Raw genomic sequence first — 26145 nt, 5'->3', positions numbered from 1 at the left:
CTGATCTCCGCGAGGTCTCGATGCGGGTACAAAATTCGACATTGATATGCGCGGTGGCTGTCCCCATGCCCGGTGACATGATAGTTCATATTTCAATCGACAGGTACAACGCAATAGCGACCCCTCGATGTTGGCTCGTATGAGTTCCAGTCACTAGAACGGCTTACTCTGACAACCGAGACCATAACGACATCTAGGGAATCTGCCTTCGAGAAGAAGCAAGTCATCTGCCCCGACAAGCAAGCCGTTAGTTTTGCAACATCGCGGGAACCGGACCACAAAGGTGGAAGGTGATCATGACATACCCGAGCAGTCTATTGAAGAGACAGGAGGAATGCGGCCTGGAGATTCCTTTGGTGGCCATCTGAAGCCGTTTCGTTCGATCGTGTTCCACCGCAACCGAAGAACCGAACATATATCGTATCCATTGGGCCGATGCCCACTCATGAAGGACCATAACCTCACCCTGCAGCACAGGCAGAAACTCAGCTGATGGGAAGCACGAAGTCGAAACCAAAGGAAGAACAGGCTTTTGGCTGATTTTTGAAGCAAAAAGATGACGGTGAATTTGTGATGAAGCGGCCTACCTAGGGTGAGTTGCAAAGAAGCAAAAATGATGACCTACGCAGGGCTCGAACCTGCAATCTCTTGATTCGTAGTCAAGCGCCTTACCATTGGGCCAGCAGGCCTTGCTGATGGGGAATTGGCATGTTACTATGTAACTCAAAGGTAGGAAGAACATATGAAGTTTGAGTAATCTATACTAGCAAGCTTCGAACTGTCCCAATGCCAAGAGGTTATCACAGAACTTCCTTCCTCTCCACCATCAATAAGTCCAACCAATTCTCAATCTCGATTATGGACCATGTCTTTAATCAGCGGTTCATGCATACTAATAGAAAGACCATTAGGCTAAGGCAGGTATTTCCAGGCATTTGAGGACCTCCAACTTATCAACATTTCATTATCATATGTATCATGAAGACTACTGGACCGGAATATTGGTGGTCTCCAGTAATCATACAGTACGAATCTTACTTCCCCGTAGAGTGGCTGCCTGAACCACGGTATACTCCGTCCTTGAACTTACCGGGGCGATGGAACGAGATAAAACTCACAGCCCGCGCAAAGCCATGGCGCTGGCACAGTCCTTGTGTCACCAGGTCTCAAGAATTCAACCCATCGTAAGGGGTTCCCATGACATCATCTAGCATGATAGTATACGAACCAGCGGCGGCCAAGACACGAGTAAATTCGACACTCAAGAAAATGCAGACAAAGATGAAGATTCAATAAAAGAGGTGTGATAGATCAACATCAGAGTCTGAATTGAGTACGGATAAACAAAGCCGACAGTCGCAAGGGTATAAGCGAAAGCAATCACCCAGTGCAACGCTATCCAGGCAAGAAAACTCGAGATCACTAGTAGGACAGAGGAGGGCGCGAAAATCATCGCGTCCGCTTGCTGTTGCCGGTGGCTGTAGCTGAACACGGTCGTTTGTGACCGGCACCTACCCCTTCAGACACCACGGCACGCAGTAATGAGCTTAGCCTCATGATGTAGGCTTTTGGCGCTCGATTCACCTCGATCCTGCGAAGGAGTGCCTCTATCTTATCCTCAAACTGACGGAGGCCCTGGACGGGAAGTAAATCAAGAACGTCGAGAATAAAAAAATCTCCGGTCTCATTAGCCCGGCCAATGAGCTGGTGATAGAGGTTGCGTTGATCCTCATCCTCGCCATGGAATGACTTCTGACCCCATTCATTACCTTCCAGCGCATCCTTGTTACGGTTGCAAATATCTTCAAGTAACGTGAGAAGAGCTTTGGCAGCCCCATCGATGCCGTGAGGTGCTCGAGTCACAACACTTTCTCGGATCCGGTTGACATGATCTCGAATCTCTTCTAGTACAGTACTGGCATCTAAGAAATCGACTCCTTTTGGGAGCTGTCCGGTCTGGCAGTAGCGATCGAAGTCCGCGAGCAAGATCCGCAGTTTCTGCTGAACCTTGTCATAGTATATTGCGGTGCAAGCCCCGATAGGCATCGCTTTACACAGACTGGCGTAAACTGCGTCAACATGCACAGCCAGTCGGAACAATGTGGCCTCGAGGTCTCCTTGCACAACACACTGTTCGGGCGTACGTGACTGCCTTGGGTCATCGTTGACTAGATCTGGGCGAAAGTCCTCGGGCAGTATGGCGCTGTCAAAGGCGGACATGATGTCTCTAACCATTTTTTGACGCTCCATGCCTCCGAGGGCCCCAAAATGTGAGTACTGCCAGTCAAATCTGGCCGCAATGGCATGGGGATCGCCATCGATGAGGTCTTTGATGCGACCAAGGTTCGGTAAGTGCCTATTGCTCGACAACGGTATGCTGGAGGTGGGAGGCTCGGGGAAGAGGCAGCCATGGAGCTGATCGTGAAGCCACTTGTGATGGTCAGTATCAATAAGCGATAGAAGGGAATCCCCCAGAAGTAGGTCAGAACAATGCCTCACATAGATATGCTGGCAAGCTATGCTGGTTTGTCCAGAACATGTTGAACAGGTGCAAGTAAAAGCCTCCGAATCTAGGGAAACGCGAGGCCTTTCTGCTAGCTGAAATCCGTAGCCTGTTTGCGTCTCATAGCAGCTGACAACGTCAAAGTGGCTTGTCAATCCCACTAGAGCTCTGGCCTTAGAGCTCAGATCTAGGCTGGCGAGGTCGTAAGCGATGCCTGATTTGCCATGTACAATCAAATATTCGGCCAGGGATTGCCCTTCAGAAACTTCGGAGTCACCTCCATCATCTGAAACCTCACTATTATCGCTGTCCACGGCCGGATATTGCTTCTCTCTTCCGATTCGAGATGTTGGCATGTCACTGGTGATGGACAATCTTCGGAACTGGCGAGTGGGGATAGACATCAAGAGTTGGTGGTGCCTCTAGCGAGATTCAGTTTAGAGCTGTATTTTGGGATGATGCACAGGCGGAGCGCATCTGATGCTGTATTGGCGAAACCGCCATCATATATAGAGTTCTGCTCTGAGCCACGGACCAGAGCGGGTTACTTTGTGCTGTGCCAGAGCCGAAAAACAGCCTCACGCCGCATCCACTGAACAGTACGACCGACTGCAGTGCCACAGCTGGGAAGGTTACAAAGGGATGACCAATGAGCATTAGTTCATAGACATCAGACAGTAGAAGCAAGCCCGAAGGGTAATGGAAAAGGTGAGCCGCAAGAAAGTTTGGTATCGATGAGCGGATAGTATATCCATCCGACGCAGCAGAAACTTGTAATCAACCTTTTGAAACCTATTAGTTCATTGTGTGTTGATCCTTGTCAAACTCTTCAGCAAGATCATCTCTTCGAAACGTCAGTCTGGCACAATTTCCTCACGGCGACTGGTTGTGTAGAAGCCGCCATTGCTCGGAGCCTCGTATTGCGGACCAAATTTCGAAGTGGATCGCAACTTGGCAGCGACCTGTCTTTGTCTGCGCTTGGAGCTTCCCGGTCTTCAGCCTGTCACGGTATGTGCCGGTGGGGGTTGTCATTGATGCTGTGCCGCGAGGCGCATTGCAGCCACCATCAGTATCAGGCTGCGTGCGGCGCATCTCCATTAGTTCCATACACAGTCTCAGCTTACAAATTCCACGTTGATTATTAGCTTGACGAGAAGAGATAGACCGCTGACCGTGCCGCAATTCCATGCATGTATAGTGCAAGTTCTATCTGCTAGAAAGGCTCACTGCGCCCCACAGAAGGGGATAAGAGCCACCTGCGGACATGGAGACATGAACTAATAAACCTCACAGTATTATCAATATAGAGAAAGAAAAGGCTCACTGCACAGGCTCCTATCTACACATCAAAGACATCGCCGGTATCGACGGTGTATGTAACCAAAGGAACGCTGATTTCAAGAGTGACAAGTCTATCTTCATGTGGTCTTCCTCGCAGCATTTCTTTTTTTCGCATTCTCCAATGCTTTTCGAAGTCGCTCTTGATGCTCAGAATCTTCCTCGATTTTGCCCGAAGCAGGCTTGGGGGTGGAGCTGGGGCTTGATGATTCAGCATTGTTGGGCTGCTTGACAGGCTCCCGTGACATGGTTGGCCGTTGTTCTGGGGCAGTTTCGTGACCCAGAGATCGGAGAAGATCCTTAATGCTGGCGGTCACTTTAAACGGCCCTTCTTTTACACTCTCTAGCTTGAATCTTAAATCATCCCGGATCTTCTTGTCTTCTTTCTTCTTTTCAGCCTCCAGTTGGCGAAACACATCATCCTCGGCCTCTGAACAGCGCGCTTCAGCAACGGATACGCTATAATCAGCTTCATTGAGAACTGCATCAGCAATACCGAAGTTCTCGAGTATAGATTTAGAGTCCTCGCCCAAGTATTCAACGATCCGATTGACTGACTCGAGTAAGTTCACAATTTCAGCCTCCGAGAGACTCGAGAAACGAAGGCTTGCAGCGTCGATTCGTGACATCTTCGCAGTAATGTCGTCGAGAATCCTCTGGTTCTCCCCTAGGCCATGCATGATAACATCATCGAACGAATCCATTAATCGATTGGCCCTAGCATCTCGCTCACGAGCAGCTTCCAACTTATTGCGCGTCTCCATCTGATCAAATTCTTGATCCAACCGTTTAAGGGCAGTCGAGTCGCCAATGAACACGAGGGGTCGTCTCTCAGCCTTCTTCCGTCGACGTTCACGATCCAAAGCAATCTCGAGTCGCTTCTGATAGCGGGCTTCAAGACTCTGATAGATCTCATTGACATCCCTCATTGTTTTAGACAGATGACTGTGGTCCTTGACCTTATCTTGGGATGTGCTTCCATCGTTGTCAAGCCGAGCAAGAGCTGCTTCATAATCTGTCTGCAACGCAAGGACTTCCTCTCTCAAGCGTTTGTCTAGCGGGTCGAAAACGCGTGCAATGAAATCATTTAGTTCTTGCCTTTCTTCCTCCAATTGACAGCGCGCCTCTTTCTGGCGAAACTCTTCCTCAAGGACATTTATATCAGCATAACCTATCTCCTTTCCGTTGAAAAGGACATCGATGTGTCTTTCGGACTCCTCCTGACGTCGGGTACGTTCTTTTTCCAGCCTCACTCTACGAGACTCGTTCGACGCGACCCAAGTCTTTATCGCCTTCTGAATGTACGAGAAATCGTCGGTCATCTCTTCAGATGTCTTTCCAGTAGTCGTACTCACGGCACGCATAGATTCTTTGCCGATTGACGAAGACACAATTGAGCGCATTTCGTCCAAGGGGTCGGGTAATCTGCCTTGCCTGAGGGAAGCGGGAAGCGGTGGGAGAGTGGGCAACTTCTGGGAAGCCGTTTTCCGGTAAGCGAGGCTTTTCTCCCTAATGAGACCAATAAATGTCTCGTCCTGCCTTGCATGGTCCAAGGTCTCTGCAGGCAATGGCAGCTCTTCCGACGAAAGGACCAAGCCATTTGACATCACTCGTCCGCTTTCGGCAGATGCTTGACGCAAGGCAGAATAGGCTTGGTATGCTGGACGATCAAAGACAAGTGCATCAGATCCCCTCTGCGGACCCTCTGTGTAGCGAAATGGTGTATAAATCGGTTGAGGGGGATTGCTAGCCAGAGGTGGCAGATCCTGCTTATGTGCCGCAAAATTCATCATAGTGGGCGGCACAGAAGCAGGTCTCGAGGATGGTGTCTGTCCACCGTAGGGTCCGGCCACAGCTTGTGCCGAAGAACTTCCCAGGCCTACAAGACCGGGTGTGTGTACCCTCAGGATCGGCCGACCGCCGGGGCTGTAGCTGCCATCTCCAAAATTCTCCGCAGTGATGGTAGGTTCCTCAGTCTCTACCGGAATCAACCCAGACTCTACAGGAGGGAACGCGTGATCGGTATCGCTTCTGCTTGCATAAGATGTCGGTGTTGCTGAAAGAGGAGTGACACTCGTCTTCTGTTCAGTACCCTTGGAAGCAGGTTCGATATTGTATAGGACTTCACGTAGCTTCGTCTCTTTAGCCATGAAGCTTGTAAAGATCTCAAATCGATCTGAGTCAGTGTCTGCCACAGCTTCCTTTCGCAACATCGCCACATATCGTTCCACGGAAGATCTAGACCAGGTATCCAGATCGTCAAAAGGGTCAGGCCGATCCAGTGCTGGAAGTGTTGTCCGCTTAGAGACCTCCCTTTCGCCAACCTTAGTTCCGGTCAGTCTCAGGTTGGGTTCTCCCTCTTCCTGCGCCGCATGTTCTGGCTCTACATCATCTAGCAGGCCTGGTTTGTGTAGGTCTGTGGTGAGAGGCCGAGTCCATGCTTCAATGACTCCATCGATACTCTCCGCAGTTTCTGACGTAGAAACAGAGCTGGGTATAGATTCACTGCTATTCATTCTGACATTTATCCTAGTGGGTAGTGGTGACTCATGACCGTCTTGTACTGTATCGATACTCACGGGTGAATCTTGGATCTCCGGTTGCATGCTGCTATAACCTGTGTGCGAGTCCGATGGAGGCAGCCCGGAACTACTACGAGACCCATGAAATGCTAGAACTGTTGTCTCAGACAAATCAGAGGAATGTACCGAGTTTACTGCGTGGACCAATTCATGCTTGAGAAGAGCAGGAGATGCCACAACATCGTCAGATCTCCCTGGTATCGGCGATAATTTGCCCACGTCGGGAGGAGTGCCTGGGCCTAGAGCCGAGGCGCTGACCGCGGTTGGAGCGGGATTAGTTTTGGGTGGAACTGGAGGCGCGGCGACTGGCCGCAATTCAGGGGCTAGGCTAGCAGCTGTCTCGTAAACCCATGGAGACTGGGATTCTGATTGTCGCGAGGATTGCGAGAAATGAGCTTGTTGGGCACTTGTAGCTGGAACATTTCCCATAGCAGGCGCTGCAGACCCTACGAGGCTGGTGTCAATCGGTATTGTCGTGGTGGGTTGCTGTACGAGGAAATCATGATGCTGGATGGGGACGGCGCTAGAATATGGCGGAAATTGCAGATAGCTCTGCGCTTGGCTGCCGGGATGGGAAACGAAGTCCTGGAAACCATAAGGAATAGGAGGCGGGGGCGGGCGCTGTGTCGCTGTCGAATGATCCTGTTGCTGAGGCGCAAATGAGGGAACACTCGTTGGCCATTGAGAATTTGGATTCGGTACATGTTGGGCTGCCTGCACTGGAGTTCCCGACAGAGGTCTTGTGGCGTCTAACGAGCCCACGGCAGGAGAAGATGCCTGGATAGATTGTGTGTGTGTTGTGCTTGGAGGTCGAGGCTGAGCGATTCGTCAGTTACGCAAGCCCTCATGTTCCCGCTAAAGGGGGTATGTATGGGTGCTCTACAGTAGACTTACCGGTAGAGGTGGGGGGCTTGAAGCCTGAGACTGCTGCCTGTTATATTTCACTCCCCATGAAGTCGTATCTAATCCTGCCGGATTGAGCGTTGGAGAGGCGGTTGCGCCCCCGTTATTCACCGGGGAAGGACTAGCAGTCGGTCGTATACCACCGGGGTTAGGTGATGGGCGCACTGGCAGAGGAGGGGTTGCCTGCCATGCGGGCTGTGGGGGATGTTGCGGCGTCGCAGTACTGGTCTTGGGCGCGAGACGCCATTCTGGTTGTATCGGCCCGGTGTGTGTCGCGTCTCTGGAGCTGGGCTGCGAGTTCGACCCATACATTTTCCGTTGAGTCCAGAACTCTTGCTCGTGCTTGGAGAAGGGAGGAAACAAAGATGAGAGAGAGAAAGAGACAGAGAAAGGAGAAGAAGTGCTTAGAGTGATTGACGCGCGAAAGCACGAGGAACGAACGGATGGACGGATGAATTGTCCTGCTGACTTCAGGGTGGTGGCACAAGACTGGACTGATTTGACAAGGATAGATTGATTCCTGTCGATTAATCAAAGACAGACATAGGACAGCCCCCCTTTTCCTGGTGAATCAAAGTACATGCGAACTTGTCGTGTCTCATACTAGAAGGATGTTGTGCTATTCGATGGATCTTCGGGTCCTGGTGGGGGAGGAAGACGGAGTGAGCCGAACAAGGCGGTGCCGAACCTCCCTCCCCTCTCTGGATTTATGACTGACCTCTTCCCTGCCTTCTCGTCCCCTACTCAAGCCTCTAGAACAAGTACAAGTGAAGAGTCTTCATTGATTTCGAATCTACCATCATGCAAGCTAGCAGCTCCAATTGATAGCAGTGCTATCTGTTCCGGTAGTCCCAAGTACCGAACCGGAGGGGGTGCCGGGAGCAGCAAACGTTCTAAGCACCCTTTCCGTCCTTTGTTTATGCTTCAGATGCTGTTTTTGAAGACATTTCTCAGGATTGGCACTCGTCCAAAGCATTATTGGTCAGTGAGACTCACGAGCTCATTCTCCATGGTTGCGAGCCTTAGAGAGCCCCGCTTTCCTTTGTGTCTGTATATTCTTTGTCGTTGTAGCTCGGAGAGACCATGTCTAAAAAGGTCACCTCGTCCACCAGTCCCGACGAAAATGCGTAAGTAGCTGTCTATTTTGTACCTGAGAGCTGGCTTCAATCGCGTTCAACTAGCATACGCAAGAACATTTAAATCATTTTTCGATCGTAGTGCCCTGAGTAAAACCAGCAATTGCACTATGTCGACCAGCAGCAGCAGCAGCATCCCTGAGGATTATCATCTCGAGCCTCCCCCTGATGGTACGATAATTCCACCGTCGCTCCCCCCGCGAGCCGATCTCTATGATGAGGTTGCATGGGGACAGCATGTCACGGAGAATGATGCCCGTATTGCTCATCGATTCTGGTCGTGTGCAGATCAGGTGCTCAGGCAGGAACTCATACAGCTTGAAGGCAATGAAAAGCCATTCTTGTACGCGGAAAACACGGAAGAGAAGGAGGCAATGCCTATGCATGCCTTGGCGCACAATGTTTACGAGCATCTGATGCGGCAGCATCTGCTACCACCTGAACCAACCGAGTCGGAGACAGCAGGCATGGATCACTCGTGGGTTGATCATTCATGGAGCTTTGAGGAGATCTTCTTGGAGACCGATGTACCCCGATGGACTTTTTTCGAACAAAAGGCGCCCCAGCTTCTCAAGTCAAACCAGCTCAAAGCAGCTCTCAACGAACGGGGCCTCGATGACCGGGGGACCGTAGCTGTACTGCGCGAGCGACTGGAAAAATATCAGACAGAAGGACCGAAGTGCTACCGGGCCCTGCGTCGTAGTGACCTCTCCCATTGGGGCATTGACAGAACGAATGTTCGTCGCCAATTTACAATCAATATCTCTGAGAACGAGGAAGCACGTACACTTGACATGTACACATGCGCCATTCTCCGAAGTCCATACAATCCGGCGTACTGGCTGAGTCGAGCTTATTGCCACTATCGACACTGCATATTTGACCTTGCCTTGGGAGATGCTTATCGAGCTCAGCTTCTTATTGAAGTGCTGGTCAATCCATTGAGACGAAACATGCAACCCGGTCTCTACACCCTGATCTGGCATGCAATTGAGCATCACATCATGGTCGGCGGAAATGCAACCGAGATCAAGTGGCTGCGCGCTGGCAATGGGGTCAATTATTTCGTCCCAACCATGCGAAAGGCACTGCAGAACATCATCGGTCTCAGTCTCATAGCTCTCCAGTGCTGGCATGATCGATTCCACTTCGAGCAAGATCTGATGAACAAGGTTATCATGAAAGAGCGCGATGCGCAGCCATTCAAACGACGACTTAAGGTTAATATTAATTCATGGGTGAGGGCTCAGGAAGTCAGCAGAGGTGTTTCACGCAATTATCTGTACTACGAGCGATTCAATGGCTGGAATCATGGCGGCCGGCCTTATCCCTATGAAGCAGATGATACAATCAGGCTCCCCAGAATAGGCGAAGGGCTTGCGGAAAAGGCAACAGAGCTTTTTGTGACCAAGAATACTAGTCTTCCCTGGAAGAAGTGTAAGATCGCCATGGAAAGAGAGCAAAGGTACATGATGATAGCGACCGAAGACATCGCCGAAGATGAGCTCATCTGGGTCGAGATCCCTTCAGCCAGGGGCCACCTCACAACGAAAAGACCTAGACTTCCTGAAGGTCACACTCCGGAGAAAAGAATGACTTGTGACAATTGCCAACGAGTGATCACTCGTGATGAACGGCGAGGCCTGCAAAGACGGCAATCCCTGAGCAATACGGAGAGACGGCAATCCGTGAACCCTCTGGACAGAGAGAACAGAAACAGCAAAGAAGCATGTCCCTGTATCGACAAGACGCCTCCTCTTATATTCTGCCCTGCTCGAGGAGAAGAAGGCGATGAGACCTGCGCCGAGAACGCCCGGAGACGCTATCACTTCAAAGCATGTGGGAAGGATTGGGAGTGGCTCCACGACGCCATGCGACCTGTTGTCTATGACTTCAATGTCAGGGTACAATGGCTTTCTCATTCCAACGAGAAACATGGCACCGTATTAAGCCTCCTGCTCCGGGAGATCTTAGATATCACTCTGCTCAGACGGCAGACCAGTCCCGGTCTTCAAGCACACGAGATCGACGAGCTTCTAGCCCTAGAAGGGCGCGCGGACTGGAAGGAACAGAACTTTCCCTTTTCATTCGCTGCCAATATTCAAGTCCCCTGCGACATTTTGCTGAAATTGGGTGTTGATATCTTCCGAGACCTCAGTTTGGACACCTGGGTGATCCAGCTCGTGCTACAGAAACTCCTCGTGAACGCCGTGCCCTGGGACGAGGACTTGCGCTCCAAAACCCCAAGGACCGACAAAACGAAGCGATACTGGATCTTTCCCAGACCCAGTACACAAAAGAACTGGCCGGAAGCAAAGTATGCAGTATATGACCCGAGCTGTAGGTTCATATACTTGTTCCCGGGTTTCAGCTTTTTCGATCATGCTTGCAAGGAAAACACCAATGCGCAATGGGGCTACGACACGGAGGTTCCTAATCGATTGCTTGTGTGGGCGACCAAGCCGATCAAGGCTGGGGAAGAGATTCGCATCTCGTATATCTCGGATGAAGATAAAGACGAGAGAGAATATGTCCTGCAGCGAGTGTTAGGAAAGCCTTGCAATTGCCCGGGACCGGAACATGGCGTACCACAGCATCCCGAATCTCCGTATCCACCGATTCCTGGACCAGAGTCCCCTACTTCATGATTATCCGACTCCTTCTGCTGCCCATTCAGAAAGTGTCGGTGGACTACGAGCACATCCGTTGAGCCTCCGGTACCACGTTGCTCTTACCCTTTCCTTGTCTTTTTCTTCTTCTTTTACTCCAGTATCATCAGATTGTAAGTTGCAGTCCATACTGTTCATTTGTATCACAATCAATTCGCAGACTAGTATTCCAGCTACCAGTTGTGAAGTGCTCTAGTATGAATTGACGAACACAATGCGAAGGAAGACTTCCTCCTGTTGAAATAATATTCCATTAGACGCATACACAATGACATGAAAGCCACGCATACAAGTGAAACCCAATCACATCGAATACACAGCTTGTCGTAGGAGAACGACCAGGAACTATCCATGAAAAAGAAAAGAAAAAAAAGAAAAAGAACCAGTCTATCTAGATCATCACAGACCAATGAATGCGAAAATAAGGGATGCACAGGCAAGACGACATAGATTTTACATACAGATACATACAACGCACCTCTCTAGGACACAGGATGTGGCGAGTAGTGTCTTAAGGAGCAATAGATACTGCTCCTCTCCAGCTCCTCTCCCTGGTCTTCATCCAAATAATAGCCCGTCGATCTAGGCAGACACCGTGAGCCGTCTTCCCAGCTTTTCAAGCTCGCCGATTACACCCCCACCAGCCAGAGTCCACTTCTCATTGACCCACTCTTCAGTGATCTGCTGTCTCAAAAGACCGCTGCGTGCGAAGTACTCCATGAGGCCCCGGGCTTCTTCGCGGGAGACACCGGAGATCTTCTGAAGCTCCAATGTTCCCTCTGTGGGGATGGAGGACTTGGGGGAGTCGAGCGCGGCAAGCACACGCTGGTCAGGGTTGCTGTAGGCGACGGGGGCGGGGTAGTCCGGGCTCGAGGGATCCACGCCTTCTTGGCGAGCGGCCACCCGCTGAAGAGCAACATCAAGACTGTAGACGGAGGGGTTGTTGGAGGCGGAGGTGGCGTAAAGCAGAAGACCACCATTGGGCAAAGCGGACTGTTGGTTCTTGCCAGGCTGGAGGAGGGAGAGAAAATGCTGGACAAACACGAGGTCGTGAGCGTGGATGAACTCGAACTTGGCAGAGCGATACTTGGTGTCCTTCATCCAGTGGGCCAAACCGTCCACGGCAACAAGCATGGGAGGACGCGGTGTGAAGTCCTTTTCAAAGCCAGAAGCAGGGGAAGTAGCTGTGAGTTCGGTCCACAAAGCTTGGAAGACGGGCCAAGCGGTGGCGGGATCTTGGATACCAAGATTCGCGAGATCCTCAAGCGTCGTGCCCGGCTTCACGGGGGACTTGAGCGCCGAGTGTTCTCGAGAAACCTTCAGCTTGTATAGGACATTTTTGTTGGCCGTCACAGTGCGGGACAAGAGGGCGGCAATGGCCTGGTTTTGAACATATAAATGGGGGTTCTCATCCGAGAGGGGGGCGTAGCTAGTGTTGGCCAACACAAGGTCCTGACCTAGATGGTTCAGTTAGTCATTTGTGGGATGCGATGTTTGTATGGAGTAAGCATACATTCGGGAACAGTAACAACAACCCATTCCTTAGTGAAAGCCATTGACATGGCTTGAAGGAGATGAACTGTCTTTCCGGTTCCTTTCGGTCCTGTGATGATTCTCTTGACAACCTTGCCCTTATCCTCAGGTTTGTCGGATATACCATCGATCAACCGACCAAGTTCAAGAGTTTCCCGTCTAGTCACCGTGCCGGGCCGGCGGAAAATAGACCAACCTTGCTTGGGCTTGAAGGCTTGAACAGCCCTCAATTGATCCAGCATGGGCACAGGCAAGCCAAGAATGGTACCACGAAGACGCGAGTCCACCATATTATCTGCAGAGATATCCTGCATGTCTGCAACTTCTAGGGCGTTAGGGTTGCTGAGAACAATGCGTTTCCGGAGCGCTCTCCGCTCTCCGACGGGAGGAGGGCGCGCCCTCTCGACGTGCTTCTTCTTCTTCAGTTTCACGCCTTGCTTTGAACGATATCCCGGGCCCGATGACTGAGGGTTTGCCTTTTTCTTAAGAGGTGAAGCCAAAAGTGTACCCGATGTGTGAAAAGCCGCGACTCGCTGGGCTGTCAGGGTTGGCGGAAGCATAGCCCGGGGAGACGCTGTTGGGAGCCGCGTCAGGCAACTCCAGCAAAATGAGGATACCATTGCCTTTGATGGCGCACTGGCACCGTGGCCAGTATCTAAGAGGACTCTGAAAGGGTGTGGTAGTAGAGAAAGAGCGGGAGGTTGCGCCGGAGACTCGCCGCAATGGCAATGATAGTGGAATTAGAAACTCGGAGGCACATTTTCGAACCTCGACACTAGGAACTTCCTCTGCTCGCCCCTTTGGGATTAGTGCCACAGCAGCATGATTCCGGCAGGCGGTGTACTATGGAAACAGCGGACCGCGCTTGACCGCCCGTCTTTTTTTTTTTCCTAGAGTTTTTTTTCCCCTCTACATTATCGGGACTTCCATCGCGTTGGGACTTTCAGATACTGTTCTGTTCCTGATTTTTTTTTTCCCAGTCGCGTCCGTGACTCGAGAGTGAGCCCAGTTACGAGTGGCTGAGTCTTCAACATATTAATGACAATGGCGACCAATGCTACCAAACCGAAGCCGGAGAGACTGTAAGTCAGATCTATACATGGGCCCGACATACATGACATGTGCTAATTAGACCTTCGCCCCAGTCCCATCACTGTCTCCAAGCCTACCCCGTACACTTTCGATCTTGGCTACTTGCTTGCCAATGACCCCAACCCCCTTGAAATCTCCCGCTCCGAGCCGCTGGAGACCACTTTGAAGGCCACGGCTCGCGACGGCACCCAGTCTCTCCTCAACCAGCTTCTGACGACCTGCCCCATCACCTCTTCACAGCAGGGTGTACTCCTCGCTCTTCCTACCCCTGCCACCGCTCTTCCCCGCCATAAGCCCCTGCCAACGCCGAAGCCGCCGACCAAGTGGGAGCTGTTCGCACGCAAGAAGGGTATTGGCAAATTCAGCAGCAAGCCTGGCGCGGCTTTGGCTGACAAGGAGCGCCGCAAGAAGCTTGTGTACGATGAAGAGAAGGGTGAGTGGGTACCTCGCTGGGGTTACAAGGGCAAGAATAAGAACGAGGATGAATGGTTGGTGGAGGTAAACGAGAAGGACTGGAAGAAGGAGGAAGAGGCAGCTGCCAAGGGCAGCTCCATTCGGGGAATCTCGCGCGCTGAACGCAAAGACAGGATACGGCGCAATGAAAGAAAAATGCGGTCGAATGAGCGCAAGTCGAGAAAGGCTGGTGGTGGTTAAGGTAGGCGGAAAAGATCTTTGCGGTTCGAGAAAGCATGGTTGTATCATTCGAAATAACCCCTCATTTGCCTCATTTCAAGGGGCTTTCTTTATACGGCGTTCGGTCGGAGTCGCTGGTCCACAGGTCTTGAATATCAATTTGCCTACGTATACACCTTGTCGTTGGCATGCCCACAAGAGCAATATTCCATCTTAGTCACCTCCTAGGGTCAAGCTAGCATGGGTATATGTGTAAACTTCGTATAACAGGGGAAACCGGATGGTGTCCAGTGAACTCTCATAATAGGTCTTTGCAATTTGATGTGCGGTCGCCCGCCAAATGGGTCTATGTTACAGCGATGAGTCAAAATGAGACAACCCTCGATGAGCACGGAGGAATAATACAAAGCGAATTGCAAGGAAGAGACAAAAATGCCAACGCGAGGACGAAGAGCATTTGATAGGGCTGTAATGGGGAATATTTATGGGGCTAACCAGGAAAGTGAAGTTACATGCATGCCAAACTGCAACAAGATGGAAACCGCCACCAAGGCTAAAAAGATTAAACATAAGAGAGCCAAGTGATAGTCCAAACTTTGTACAAAAAGCAATATGCTGTATAACAATGACCGACTCCAAAAGCGCCAGCATGCAGTATATGGGGTAGGCTCAAGATAGATGAGATGATGAAACGAGGAAGCAAAAGGAAATGTAGGCGTATTCGTTGGAGGACCAGGCAAGACTAAAGAGGTGCATATGTTGAAATCATCTTTGTATCGATGTTAAGGGCGCAACCGGCAAAGTCATGACGCCTAATCAAATCTGATATATAGTCTCAGTCATAATGCATTACCTGCGGAACCAGTCCGGGAGACAGCACATGACACCTTGTCAGGGTTGAAACCCTTACACAGAATCGTCGAGAGGGAGTGCGACTTTCGGCGCAGCCTAGTCGTTCAAGCAATCGTATTATAGGAGAGTAGTTCGCCTCTCCATTTTGAGTTTCAAAGGGCGCGTCGCTCATATTTGTATAGGCGACAGAGGAGGTCCAAGTTCAGGGAGCTGTGAGACGCTCCGAGTATGCGCGGTTTCAATATTCTTAGGTCTGTGTTTGCGAACCTTGGGCGTCTCCGGATGTGGTGGTTCCTCCTCTAATGTAGGCTGGCTACTCCCAGACGACACAGCCCTTTCATCAGCGGCCGACGTGTGTTGGAGCTGATAAGGCATGCCATCTTGAGTGGAAGCGAAGTGTTCTTTTTCATCCAAATCTTTTTCAAGTTGGAGGTACTCCTTCTCTGTCCAGCAGCCCTGCCAGCAATTCTTCCAATCGCAAACAAGGAAATTGAAACAGAAAGCATCGATCTTCATGCATGGCTGGAAGCAGATGCAGAGGTTCCGATAGTCCATCTTGTTCTGCTCGACATAAGAATGGAGCAGGTTTAAGTGACAGGTAATTGCGAAGAGAAGGTAATAGTTATAAGGCGGGAGTTTGGAGAGCTCATCCTTCAGCAATTGCGGAGCAGTTGTTGCGCCCTCACACTTCTCAGCAATCATAGCCTGGGTCTCTTTCGGGAACAGCTCATCAGGTAGCTCACGGAGCCAAGCCTTGAACATAGACCCGATCGTGTTAATGTCGTATAAATCCGGTTCATCAAAAAGGTTGATATCGTACTCTGATTGGCATATTAGCATCCAAACAGCCCGCGAATATAGCCTAAGTGCGCTGACCTGTATCAAATCTCCTTTGCCAGTGCTTCACTTCCTTACCGCTACCCGGGACACGATATAGCCCTTCTTCCTCGCAGCCCTTGAAGTTGAGATAACTTTAATGACGTTAGCAATTGATATCCTCGATAAACACATTGAAACTCACTCGATGCAGCGATAGGGTAAAGCGGGCATCCAGAATTCAGTCTTATCCCGACAGTCTTCAAGCCTCTTCGCTATTCGGGTCCGACGCGCTTGTTGTATCAAGGGTAAGTTGATCACGGAGCAGATGTAATTGTCATCGTTGAATAGCTCACGTTCATTGGTGCTGCCGCTGCGAGTGATTTTCCCAAAGAATCCTTTCCCGGCTTTTCCAATGCGATCAGCTGCACCGCTGGATGATTGTTTCAGATTATTGAAAAGTGTAGCTGATGCGCCAGAAACTTGACTTAGTGATGCAGACGGAACCATGGATCCGCCATAGGTCTTGTTGCTGCGGACGGAGCCGTTGTTGTATTCTGTAGATCGGTCGGAAGTGTTACTGCGTACTGTAGGATTGCCAGCAGTCCTTATACCACGATCATGACGTGATGTCTTGGACAGCTCCTGAGCCTCCCGCTTACTGCACTCTTCCAACCTCATGAGACTGGTTGATGGTCGTCTATTCGCTATTCTGTTCATAGAAGATTCGTCTAACCTGATCGAACGGGAACGGGAGAGTAAATTGGCAAATCGCGGTTTATTCTTTCGAGCGGCGCTGGCAAGTTCTGCCTCTGTGGAGATCTTCTTCGAGTCTATGGGCTGTAGCTTCTTCTCCTCTGGGAGATCACCACCTGGAGATAGCTAGATTAGCTGTTGCACCAACATCTTAGCATGATGTATTGTACATACGTTCTTGTTGAGCCACGCGCTCAATGGTGCCTGGCAGGTCAGGGGTTGATTCGTACTGTTTCGACGAAATCTGCGTTTTGCGATCCCTAGAGCTACCGCGGCTCTTTGGATTGCTCCCCGAATCACCGGAACCGTCTGACCTCTGAGCCCTATGCGACACCTTCGGCGCCTTGAGATTGGCGAAGAAAGAGCGAGAAGGGTCTCGAGTATGCTTAGGAGAATCCCTCGGAGAGGGAGGATACTGAGGAATGGCTGTCAGGCCCGGAGTAGCAGGTTCCGCAGAAGCAGAACCGGTAGACGTAGGGCTGTTAGGTTTGTTGTGGTTGTTGGACTCTTGTGTGACAGGTCTGATTGTTGCCCCCTTGAAAAATGGCGAGCTCGATGAAGACTTGGGAGAATGGGGTGTCAGGGGACTCGGTCCGTCGGAGCTTTGGGCGCCGGGCGTCAGTGGAGACGAGATCTTCGCATTTCCCTGCAGGGTGGAAGGGCTAAGATCTAAATTGGGAACAGTGGACTGCCTCGACGGCATTTTAGTAGATTGTCACGAGCTAGATGCGTGCTCGAGTGAGGGGTATCGAGTATTGTCGGTCGGTCCGTTTTGGATAGAGTATACCAAAGATCGATCGCAAGGCGGTAAAACCGACCTGACTGCAAGGAACCTATGTCAGCAATTCACTTTGTTTTCTAGGCCATGGCGTCGAATCGAGGCGCTAAACCACTGGTCGCAAGTGGAATCCTAGGACAAGCTTACTTGTTCGGGTAGCGCTAACCACCGTCGGACTAGAAGATCATAGATCTCCTTGCTTTTCCTTCTTCACGAAAGAGCTGCGTCGAGAGCTCGGTTATACACAATGGAGGGTTTTGTGGTGATTGTGTTGAAAGATCGGAAGGGAACCAGCCTTCACCAATCTCTCCTAAAAATTAGGCTGCTGAAAACGGGCCGAGATAGCGCTTGGGAGTCAAATTGAGCAATTGAACCTAGAATGAAGTCGCATGGTCGTTAGTAAACCGAGGATGAGGGAGGCTTTCATCAGAAAATGCTGAGAGATAGAGAGCGGTGTCATTGTCGAACGAACTGCGGTAGAGACGACGATTTGGGGAAGCAACCGCGTTCCTAACGGAATGACAAATTGGAAGCGCAAGAGGTAGACCGCGATGAAGCCAGAGAGAAGCGGCATTGAGCAGCAGAGCAAGCCGCGCGAAAGGGTGGTAAGGAAGTTGTCTGTCACCACACATACCAAGCTGCGTCGCCCCTCATATTAGACGCTGATACCCCTCCAATTTTCCTCTTTTCTCCTGCAACGATACTGGTCGAGAACCCAATCCACACTGCTGCACTTTGGAAAAGCCCGTCGTAGCCGTTGAGGGAAAACCCACGATCGCTCACGTCCGTTGTTTTGTGTGTCTGAGCGGTGGTGAAGAAGGCGGTGGGTGTACCAAGGGAGCCCGGGCAAACGACAGGAACTGAAACCACCAGCGAGGACGGATCGAAGATTGGCAAAGAGAAGTCAGAAAGAGACAAAGAGTATCTTGACCGACGAGTTTTTCCGAGGACGTTGTTTTGGTAAAGATCAAAGAGGCACAAGAAGTAATTGATTCCCGCACGGTGCTGTAGGTGCTCGGGCTCGAGTGTCGCAGCGACGACACATTCCTTGACAGCGTTATGCAAGCGCGGCTGTGTGTCAGGCTAAGAAGCCTCTGTCTTTTAAGGGGTGAACCAGCAGTGGAGATGGCGTTGCAAGGCTCCAAAATAGTTACTGCGTGGCTTCAGAGTGCTTATGGGTTTATGGAAAGCCTATCTGGTTAGCGCACAGACGGACGCTTTGGGGCCGGTCAAAGGAAGACGACTAGTTACTTAGTCGGTCCGGCGTACTAATAAAATCGAAAATTCATGAAAATAAAACGACAGCTCATACACGGATTTGTAGGAAGCGGATATAATGATGGAAAAGAATAATTATTCTGTCGCTCGAGCTTTCACTGACAGAACTTGTTCCTGAGACTAATGAAATGGGAATTAACCAAGCCTTAGCAGATTAGATCTAACCAAAGAACGAGTGTCAATCAGGTCAGGAACTGGAAAAGAGCTTGTGGGCCAAAAATTTGGAAGGGAGAGATGGGCTTATGGAAGAGGAAAAGAACTCGTGGCTGGGGGGGTGGTTTGTGTTGGGTGGAAGCGGGAAGATGACGTTGGTCCACACGTACTCCGTACTGATGGTTCCAAATCTGCAACCACAATGGACGGTGATTCTTCTAGTTGCCGCTTCAGGTGGGAGAGAAGACTATGGGGAGTATCCTCTATACTACTAGTAGTAACGGATTGAACAGTCACAATAATAGGTGTGATGAGTGATTACTAGCATTGGTTGATAGCCTAATTGAAGTACGTAGTGCTGCATTCAACCCCCGGAACAAGTCGATCAAACGTTTTTCTCTTGAGTGCACGGTCTATTTGTCTGGTGAGAATCCGAATTAAACAATTGTGTGCACGCACATCAACAGATAATTTACAGGGGGGGGGGGGGGGGAAGATAGATACACGCACCGTTGTACAGGGCTAGGTACAGCCTCCAGCCCGCTGAATGGAGACTGGATTACACACCGAAAGATCGGTGGGGGAACGGTGAGTGGCTGCCAGTGGCTGCTATGGTCGGGACTGGATACCTATGGTCCACACAGTACTAACTTAAGTAGTTTTCGGTCCACAATGCCTTGGAGCAGCGGGATGATGCAGGACTCACTCCATTGAACCTTTCAACCTGCGACTCAACCATCGACTGGATGCTGTCGAATGGGGCTCCCATTGACCCGGGGGACAAATCAGATGCGTTCCCGGATCACTCGACTTTGTTCACCTCGGAAAGTCAGAAAGAAAGAAAGAATGAATGAATCTGAACTATTAAAGCCCGTACCTGAAGGGTTGATGGCTCCCTTCCCGAACCCTCCTCTTCCTTCCCCAAATGCACTTTACGCAGTCCTTTGACAAGCTCAGTACGGAGTATACACGGAGTCCTGTAACATCAAGGACAATGCTCTACGAGCCACTTATTTGTACGCACAGCCAAAAAAAATGTCTGGCCCAATCATGCAAAAAATCCCGAATAATCTTTCTTGGCTCTGATGCTACATGATCCGGTTACTCGGTTAGTAAATACGGTCACCCACCTGGAAATCCTTTATCGATCGATCGCTACCTACCACAACGAGCGAGCGATTATCTCAATTTCTCTTGTTCTTTGTTATAGGGGCTTTATACCATGGTTCAACTCACACACTATGATACAACTAGTGGGGTGAGGGGAAATCAGTAATGTATTACTCCGTAGATGGCATGTGATTAGCAAGCGAACCATGGAAGAATCGATTCCTATTTCGCCCGCTTGTTGCAGACCACCTATGCAGTATGTATGTACACTGGGTTTAATGCAACAATGGCACAATCCAAATCTGCAGAGCAGCTGCTGGGAACAAACTTCCCCACGGAGTTGATATTCATGCCTTGGCTGTGATCTTGTCTTTGCTGAGCACTGCTTGAGCGACCTCCGTACTCGACAGCATACGGCAGTCATCCATAATCATAGCACTATGGCACAAGAACGACAAGAATCCATATCGACCAGAATTGATGGGAGGTAGTTTAGTACTGAGTGATTCTTGTCTGTGCGCTAAATGTCCTCCTCGCTTACTAAAAAAAGAACTATGTAGTCCATCTTTGCCTGGGGCTTTCGACCGTAAGCTCGAGCTGGCAATGGATAATAAGGTACATTACTGCATGTATAGTACACGTGGGAGACGCCTGCAGCTGTACACCCACAAGTTAGTAACATCGAGAAGTGACAGGAGCCACCGAGGGTATGTGTAGAGTATGTACTCAGCACAATCTTCAAGATGTATCCCCTACTGAGTATTGGTTGGTAGTATTTCGTAGGTCAGTCCACTCCCACCAAGGATTTTGAACAACTGCTGGGAACACCTATGTGCCATGGTGTTGTAGTGCACATCATGGTCATACTACCGATGTATGAAATGTGTACTATGAAATATTTCAGAGACCATGAAGACTCGAAAACTTGACTACAACCTCCTAAACTAAAAAGTATGAATGATGGGAAAAAGCACACAAATTTGGTCACATTAAGATTTCTCCTCGGTTCGCATGAAGAAAATGATATAGTGTTGCAGGCAAAAGAACCACTGAGAGAAGCAGGGACCCAGGGGCAACCTTCATCTGGCGCTCAGGGGTTTCACACGGTCGCACACCGCTGTCCACGGTCCATGGCGATCCCCGCCCTAGGCTACCTTAGTGAAAAGCCGGGCTGAAACACCAGATCCACTATATTACTAAGCTTGCTCCGGCAGCTGCTTTTGGTGGGCATCATCCCACGTGACCGAGAGCCCTCTTGATTTCCGACTACCGGGGCGCATCCGCTACCAGTTCACCTTAGGTTTTTCTCCCCTTCGTGTATCTTCCAGCTGTCTACGACGAGGAATGAACGTGCTAGAGTTCCGCCCTTCCGTGCTTCTGCCTTTCCACTCAATCATCAGACATTCTAGTGACACGAAAGGTCAGCTTTCGACTATCATTTTGATTTCCGCTGCGGCGGGCGTCATAGCCTGGACACCAAGACCATAGCACACATTTGAACAGCTCCTTTACCTCTTCGCTGATTTGATTAGAGGGCCTGGGCTTAGCCTGATCTCATTTGCAAACTAACTTTCCACAGCACCAGAACCTTGTTCTTTTGCGTGCTGTTGCTGCACTTCCAGTGCCCCGAGAATGTCGCTTGTCTCAGGACCGGGAAAGGCCGCGGGTTGCCCATCCAACCAGGAGCTCTGCACTCAAAAACACGTGGAGTACATCAAAAACCTGGATAGCGTGCGTAATTCTTATTCCGACCATAAACTCCCACACGGTAGGGAAGGCGGTTGACAGGTGATGCTCTAGAGGAGGGATGAGTTGGAATACTGGCTCACGGAGCACCTTCGTCTGAACGGAGTTTACTGGGGCTTAACGGCTCTGCACCTCCTGGGTTATCCAGATGCTCTGCCCCGCCAAGAGACCATTGACTTCGTCCTCTCATGCCAGCGAGACAATGGTGGATTTGGAGCCGCTCCGGGCCATGATGCCCACATGCTGTACACGGTGTCAGCCGTGCAACTTCTCGTCACATTAGATGCCGTGGACGAATTGGATAAGCGTGGTCTAGGGGGTAGAGAGAAAATTGGCTCTTGTACGATATGACTTCACCTGGGTCTGCATCTACAAAGTCTCACTAAACATGCACAGTCATCGCAGGATTACAGGACAAGGAATCTGGTGCATTCCAGGGAGACGAGTGGGGCGAAAAAGACACTCGGTTCTTGTATGGTGCGTTCAATGCCTTGTCACTTCTGGGACTCCTTGACATGGTCGACGTTTCCAAGGCAGTGGAGTACATCAAGGCTTGTGAGAACCTGGACGGTGGCTATGGCATCCGACCAGGAACCGAAACACATGCTGGTCAAGTTTTCACTTGTGTTGGCGCTCTGGCAATCGCTGGGCGACTTGACCTGGTGAACAAGGACCGCTTGGGCGGCTGGCTTAGCGAGAGACAGGTGGAAAATGGGGGACTCAATGGACGTCCTGAGAAGCTTCCGGATGCTTGCTACAGCTGGTGGGTTGGTGCTAGTTTGGCGATGATAGACAGGCTGCACTGGATCGATAGCAGAAAGCTTACTGCTTTCATCCTGCAGTGTCAGGTAAGTTGTGTTCGCTTCAAGATCTCTTTCTACATTGACTAACGTGCTGTAGGACTCGGACGCGGGAGGTATCGGCGATAGGCCTGGTAGTATGGTCGATGTCTTTCATACTTGCTTTGGTGTCGCCGGTTTGAGCCTTCTCAAATTCGATGGTCTGCAAGAAGTAGATCCAGTCTAGTAAGTGCTTCAGTGAGAGTGGTTACTCTATGTATGTACATCATGCTAACCGGTTGGCCAGTTGTATGCCGAAGAATATAACGATGAGATGCCTTGCTCCGTAATTTGATCTTCCTGTATGTGGTACTCTGGCTTCATTCATCAGCCACTTTCGTAGTCTCACCTCCTGCAATCTAATAACCCATGCTACCTTCTCCTCAGTGGATCATGGGATACAAGGCAGGAGAAGAATGACTGGCACTGCGACTTATTTCCGCTTCACCCCTCTACAATGGCCTGTCAAGCGGCCGTTAAGACGCAATGGCACATCATTTTCAGAATTGATTTGCCGAGATCTAGCTCAATAGTCAATAAATCGATTTCGAATAGGATTGTTATTTTGCCCATTGCCATCTTGCTTCAACCGCAATAGTTTTGAAAAGTCGCCATCCGATCCTATACCTGGTACTCTGGCATTTGTCCCAATTTGCTCTTGCGCCGGGGATGCAGTACCTGGCTCCAGAGGTGCGAGGAACGACACGGTACGGTACGACCTACCAGCCGTTGTGACCTTACTAAAGGTACTCTTCAGTACCAACAGAACTAAGTAACCCATCATCTTCCCTCATCTGTCGCGCGCTGGTTCCTTCTTTAATTGTTCTCGGCTAAGATGTTAACAATGGACGGCAGGCACGAATGTCAACGCCGGTAGGGAAGGTCCTCATGCTGTGTGCCAGTGCTGTCTCCCATCCACGTATTGGTGGACTTGACCTTCCCACACTATCCTGTCATGTCCAGTCTTTCTATATCGGTCTCTATTCGAGCACATTGATCGGCTCCTATCCATGCAAGCACTCCTCTGGAGTGATCCCTTTGTGGCTTCCCTTGACAGCCTCGTACCAATCCAAGTTCTTATTTTTTCGAATCTCTTTACCATGGATGCAGCTGCTCTTTTATGCAACATCTGCCCCAAGCGTCCCACATTCAGCGATGTTTCGCATCTGTTGACCCACGTCGCATCAAAAGCCCACCTCTCCCATTATTTCAAGCTTCAAGTACGCAGCCATCAAGAGCAGCAGGCAGTTGACCTACTGGACGAATACGACCACTGGTATAAGGCCAACAATCTCGCGAGGTTGCTTTCGGATCGAATGTCCTCAAAGGAGGCTCGAAAGAAGAAGACATCGGCCAAGTCTATAATTCAGGCTGAATTTAGAAGCGAGACACCGGACCTGCCTCTGTCTGTTCTTCCCTCGCCCCATGACTCGTTTCCGGACTATATAGACCCACGTCTCGCTGATGGCTATGTTGAACAACCGTCGGGACTCCCGCATGCCGGATTATCCTCTTCAATGTCTTATGACGCACAGGCTGACCCTTCCATTCGCACATGTCCGCCTTACACTCATACAACACATGGATTTGACCCTGGAAATTGCGAACTGGGGCTCTGGAAACACGAGCCCAGAGGCAACGCAGATGCAGACGACGATAGCTTCGCTCTTATGCCGTACTGGACGAATGCGAAAGAGGGCGAAATCAATACCGGTCTAGATTCATTGCCAAGTGGATACAGCATCGATCCTTTTCTGGACGATACTGAGAGCACTGATTGCCTCCATTCTAGCCTACTCGACAAGGAGAGAGCAGATGAAATAGCTAGGCTGAAGGGTGTTCTGTGGCCCGGCATGGACATCTTCGACTCTGCCACGGAACAGATGAGGCGTCGACGCAACCAGAAAAAGGATGAGAGCATCCTGAAGATGATGGAAAAGACCTCCCAGTGTGTTGAGCCCACCGAACTTGTTTTCTCTCCGACCGGAATTTTACGAAAGCAACGCATGATATCTGGCAATGTCGAGGATAGTAGCCCGCTCAAGGGGGAAACGCCTATACCGAAAAGACGAGTCAGCCGGCCTAAGAGAGTCCTCTCCCAACTTGATGCTAACATTCATCGTCGCCAAGTCGGATCAAACAAGAAGAGAAATAAGAAGATCGGGAGGCAAAATGTCACCTATGTTGCCGAACCTCTGACCCAGAGTGCTGCTCAAGAACACCACGATCCCCTGGCTTCTGAGGCTTCCACTCACCAGACTAACTGCACAACCGGTCAAACTAAACATGCTCCTTTGAAGAGAAGAAGCGGATTCAAGGACCGTAACGAGTTCTCTGTTTACCGTGACGAGCTGGGGCAGCAGCATTACAGCTCGAAAAGCCAGCATACGAGTGATGGCTTGCCTTTTTCAACATCTGCTGTTTCTCATCCTATCTTCCTGCTACACGAATACACGGCTCGTGCTGACATCTGTGCATCCCGCTCTATTTCTCATGTTTTTTCTCCAACTGGAAGAGCCATTGATGATGATGCTATGAACAAGGAGAACATGGAACCTCTCTTCAATGTCTGCGGTCGCATTGACCCTCTTGTCGGTTGGCATTCCCCTCCTGTGAAGCAACATCTAGCCAACGACATCGGCTATCCACCACAGCTCTTCTACCAGAATGCTCAGTCTGCCGGACTGAGCCCATTTGGGAGTCACGACAGTCCTACAGGATATCAACATAATCCTTTATCAGTCTCGCTGAGCAGACTGCCCATTGAAGAAACTAATTTGTGTAACATGGACTTACAGGCGAGACAGGCGGGAGGTGAATACAAGGCACGGCACAATTCGCCAGAAGACACAATCTCAGAAAGCGAGGAAGGGGAATTTGAACGGCTCTACCTGACTGGGAGCTCTTATTGATTGACTACGTCTGCCACTACTGCGGCCCTGACTGTATCTCCGGGATGATGTCCGCAACTCCCCGTCCGGCGGCAGGCGATGGAAGGAATCGCTGCTTTCGGAATGCCACCCAAGATTTTATAGCGTCCTTAAATCATACATTACCCATTTGCCGTCAAAGACAATCACTGCATGGAGGCTGATTGTTAACATCATATTTATTACCTTGGCCGTTGAGCTTTCGCGCCCAAATTTATAGGACTGTAGTGTGTATTAGCAGCAGCCAAAAGAAGTATACTCGAAAAAACATTGTTGACAGGTGTAAATCGCAGGTGTCAAGAATTGCTTTCACTGTGCCAAATGTGTCTCAACGGTCGGGCGGGACACACGGTCAGGCGGGCCACCCTGGTATCCCATATAAAAGATGACTTTTTAATTCTATTATATATCAACCAATACTACTTTTAAGAAGTTCTAATATTGTATATAGATTATATATATAACAATAGATGTCCTATAATTTTTTTAGAATTTTCA

At 50.2% G+C, this 26145-nt stretch overlaps 9 protein-coding genes and 1 non-coding gene across 10 annotated transcripts; 4 read left to right on the top strand and 6 right to left on the bottom strand.

Annotated features, from left to right (window-relative positions):
* Positions 1-617: 617 nt before the first annotated feature.
* On the bottom strand, positions 618-689 carry BP01DRAFT_t225. The gene has a single exon. It is a non-coding gene; the product is annotated as a tRNA-Arg (tRNA).
* A 495-nt stretch (positions 690-1184) lies between these two features.
* BP01DRAFT_393481 (uncharacterized protein) lies at positions 1185-3036 on the bottom strand. Its single transcript, XM_025578240.1, has 2 exons — positions 2638-3036; positions 1185-2430 (listed from the first exon to the last, which is right to left on the bottom strand). The coding sequence occupies exons 1-2, from the start codon at positions 2905-2907 to the stop codon at positions 1450-1452; spliced, it is 1251 nt and encodes a 416-aa protein (XP_025429366.1). The 5' UTR covers positions 2908-3036; the 3' UTR covers positions 1185-1449.
* A 770-nt stretch (positions 3037-3806) lies between these two features.
* On the bottom strand, positions 3807-7836 carry BP01DRAFT_103246 (uncharacterized protein). Its single transcript, XM_025570258.1, has 2 exons — positions 7318-7836; positions 3807-7239 (listed from the first exon to the last, which is right to left on the bottom strand). The coding sequence occupies exons 1-2, from the start codon at positions 7636-7638 to the stop codon at positions 3922-3924; spliced, it is 3639 nt and encodes a 1212-aa protein (XP_025429365.1). The 5' UTR covers positions 7639-7836; the 3' UTR covers positions 3807-3921.
* Positions 7837-8644: 808 nt separating this feature from the next.
* Positions 8645-11092, top strand: BP01DRAFT_275759 (uncharacterized protein; the record flags this gene model as incomplete). The annotated part of the gene is made up of 2 exons (XM_025571410.1): positions 8645-10078; positions 10139-11092. Coding segments are annotated over 2 exons (2388 nt in total), but the record flags the coding sequence as incomplete, so codon positions are not given.
* Positions 11093-11370: 278 nt separating this feature from the next.
* Positions 11371-13392, bottom strand: BP01DRAFT_323478 (mitochondrial 37S ribosomal protein mS29). Its single transcript, XM_025572795.1, has 2 exons — positions 12645-13392; positions 11371-12588 (listed from the first exon to the last, which is right to left on the bottom strand). The coding sequence occupies exons 1-2, from the start codon at positions 13282-13284 to the stop codon at positions 11714-11716; spliced, it is 1515 nt and encodes a 504-aa protein (XP_025429363.1). The 5' UTR covers positions 13285-13392; the 3' UTR covers positions 11371-11713.
* Positions 13393-13582: 190 nt separating this feature from the next.
* On the top strand, positions 13583-14585 carry BP01DRAFT_393478 (ribosome biogenesis protein RRS1). Its single transcript, XM_025578239.1, has 2 exons — positions 13583-13746; positions 13810-14585. Exons 1-2 carry the CDS (start codon positions 13703-13705, stop codon positions 14408-14410), a joined length of 645 nt encoding a protein of 214 aa, XP_025429362.1. The 5' UTR covers positions 13583-13702; the 3' UTR covers positions 14411-14585.
* Positions 14586-15409: 824 nt separating this feature from the next.
* BP01DRAFT_384576 (putative Rho GTPase activator (Bem2)) lies at positions 15410-17516 on the bottom strand (the record flags this gene model as incomplete). The annotated part of the gene is made up of 4 exons (XM_025577521.1): positions 15410-16062; positions 16118-16212; positions 16263-16929; positions 16988-17516. The coding sequence occupies 4 exons, from the start codon at positions 17514-17516 to the stop codon at positions 15410-15412; spliced, it is 1944 nt and encodes a 647-aa protein (XP_025429361.1).
* A 276-nt stretch (positions 17517-17792) lies between these two features.
* Positions 17793-18267, bottom strand: BP01DRAFT_103193 (uncharacterized protein). The gene has a single exon (XM_025570257.1). It carries the CDS (start codon positions 18221-18223, stop codon positions 17966-17968), a length of 258 nt encoding a protein of 85 aa, XP_025429360.1. The 5' UTR covers positions 18224-18267; the 3' UTR covers positions 17793-17965.
* Positions 18268-21464: 3197 nt separating this feature from the next.
* On the top strand, positions 21465-23260 carry BP01DRAFT_358629 (Rab geranylgeranyltransferase subunit beta BET2). Its single transcript, XM_025575479.1, has 5 exons — positions 21465-21863; positions 21933-22218; positions 22275-22726; positions 22779-22903; positions 22965-23260. The coding sequence occupies exons 1-5, from the start codon at positions 21765-21767 to the stop codon at positions 23005-23007; spliced, it is 1005 nt and encodes a 334-aa protein (XP_025429359.1). The 5' UTR covers positions 21465-21764; the 3' UTR covers positions 23008-23260.
* Positions 23261-23817: 557 nt separating this feature from the next.
* On the top strand, positions 23818-25629 carry BP01DRAFT_344883 (uncharacterized protein; the record flags this gene model as incomplete). The annotated part of the gene is made up of 2 exons (XM_025573575.1): positions 23818-24189; positions 24253-25629. The coding sequence occupies 2 exons, from the start codon at positions 23818-23820 to the stop codon at positions 25627-25629; spliced, it is 1749 nt and encodes a 582-aa protein (XP_025429358.1).
* Positions 25630-26145: the final 516 nt, after the last annotated feature.

The sequence above is a fragment of the Aspergillus saccharolyticus genome (assembly GCF_003184585.1).
Source record: "Aspergillus saccharolyticus JOP 1030-1 unplaced genomic scaffold BP01scaffold_27, whole genome shotgun sequence".
Lineage (NCBI taxonomy): Eukaryota > Fungi > Ascomycota > Eurotiomycetes > Eurotiales > Aspergillaceae > Aspergillus > Aspergillus saccharolyticus.
This window is presented reverse-complemented; position numbering and strand designations above follow the sequence as displayed.

What these genes read in the sequence shown, in the direction of transcription:
- BP01DRAFT_393481 (XM_025578240.1), bottom strand. Translation starts at nt 2,907, where the DNA reads ATGTCTATCCCCACTCGCCAGTTCCGAAGATTGTCCATCACCAGTGAC. An exon ending in TGACAAGCCACTTTGACGTT is followed by an intron (nt 2,431 to 2,637) that starts GTCAGCTGCTAT and finishes GACCATCACAAG; the next exon opens with TGGCTTCACGATCAGCTCCA.
- BP01DRAFT_103246 (XM_025570258.1), bottom strand. Translation starts at nt 7,638, where the DNA reads ATGTATGGGTCGAACTCGCAGCCCAGCTCCAGAGACGCGACACACACC. An exon ending in CAAGCCCCCCACCTCTACCG is followed by an intron (nt 7,240 to 7,317) that starts GTAAGTCTACTG and finishes CGAATCGCTCAG; the next exon opens with CCTCGACCTCCAAGCACAAC.
- BP01DRAFT_323478 (XM_025572795.1), bottom strand. Translation starts at nt 13,284, where the DNA reads ATGGTATCCTCATTTTGCTGGAGTTGCCTGACGCGGCTCCCAACAGCG. An exon ending in TGTTGTTACTGTTCCCGAAT is followed by an intron (nt 12,589 to 12,644) that starts GTATGCTTACTC and finishes TGAACCATCTAG; the next exon opens with GTCAGGACCTTGTGTTGGCC.
- BP01DRAFT_393478 (XM_025578239.1), top strand. Translation starts at nt 13,703, where the DNA reads ATGACAATGGCGACCAATGCTACCAAACCGAAGCCGGAGAGACT. An exon ending in AAACCGAAGCCGGAGAGACT is followed by an intron (nt 13,747 to 13,809) that starts GTAAGTCAGATC and finishes CCTTCGCCCCAG; the next exon opens with TCCCATCACTGTCTCCAAGC.
- BP01DRAFT_103193 (XM_025570257.1), bottom strand. Translation starts at nt 18,223, where the DNA reads ATGTGTGGTGACAGACAACTTCCTTACCACCCTTTCGCGCGGCTTGCT.
- BP01DRAFT_358629 (XM_025575479.1), top strand. Translation starts at nt 21,765, where the DNA reads ATGTCGCTTGTCTCAGGACCGGGAAAGGCCGCGGGTTGCCCATCCAAC. An exon ending in CTTTCATCCTGCAGTGTCAG is followed by an intron (nt 22,727 to 22,778) that starts GTAAGTTGTGTT and finishes AACGTGCTGTAG; the next exon opens with GACTCGGACGCGGGAGGTAT. An exon ending in CAAGAAGTAGATCCAGTCTA is followed by an intron (nt 22,904 to 22,964) that starts GTAAGTGCTTCA and finishes CCGGTTGGCCAG; the next exon opens with TTGTATGCCGAAGAATATAA.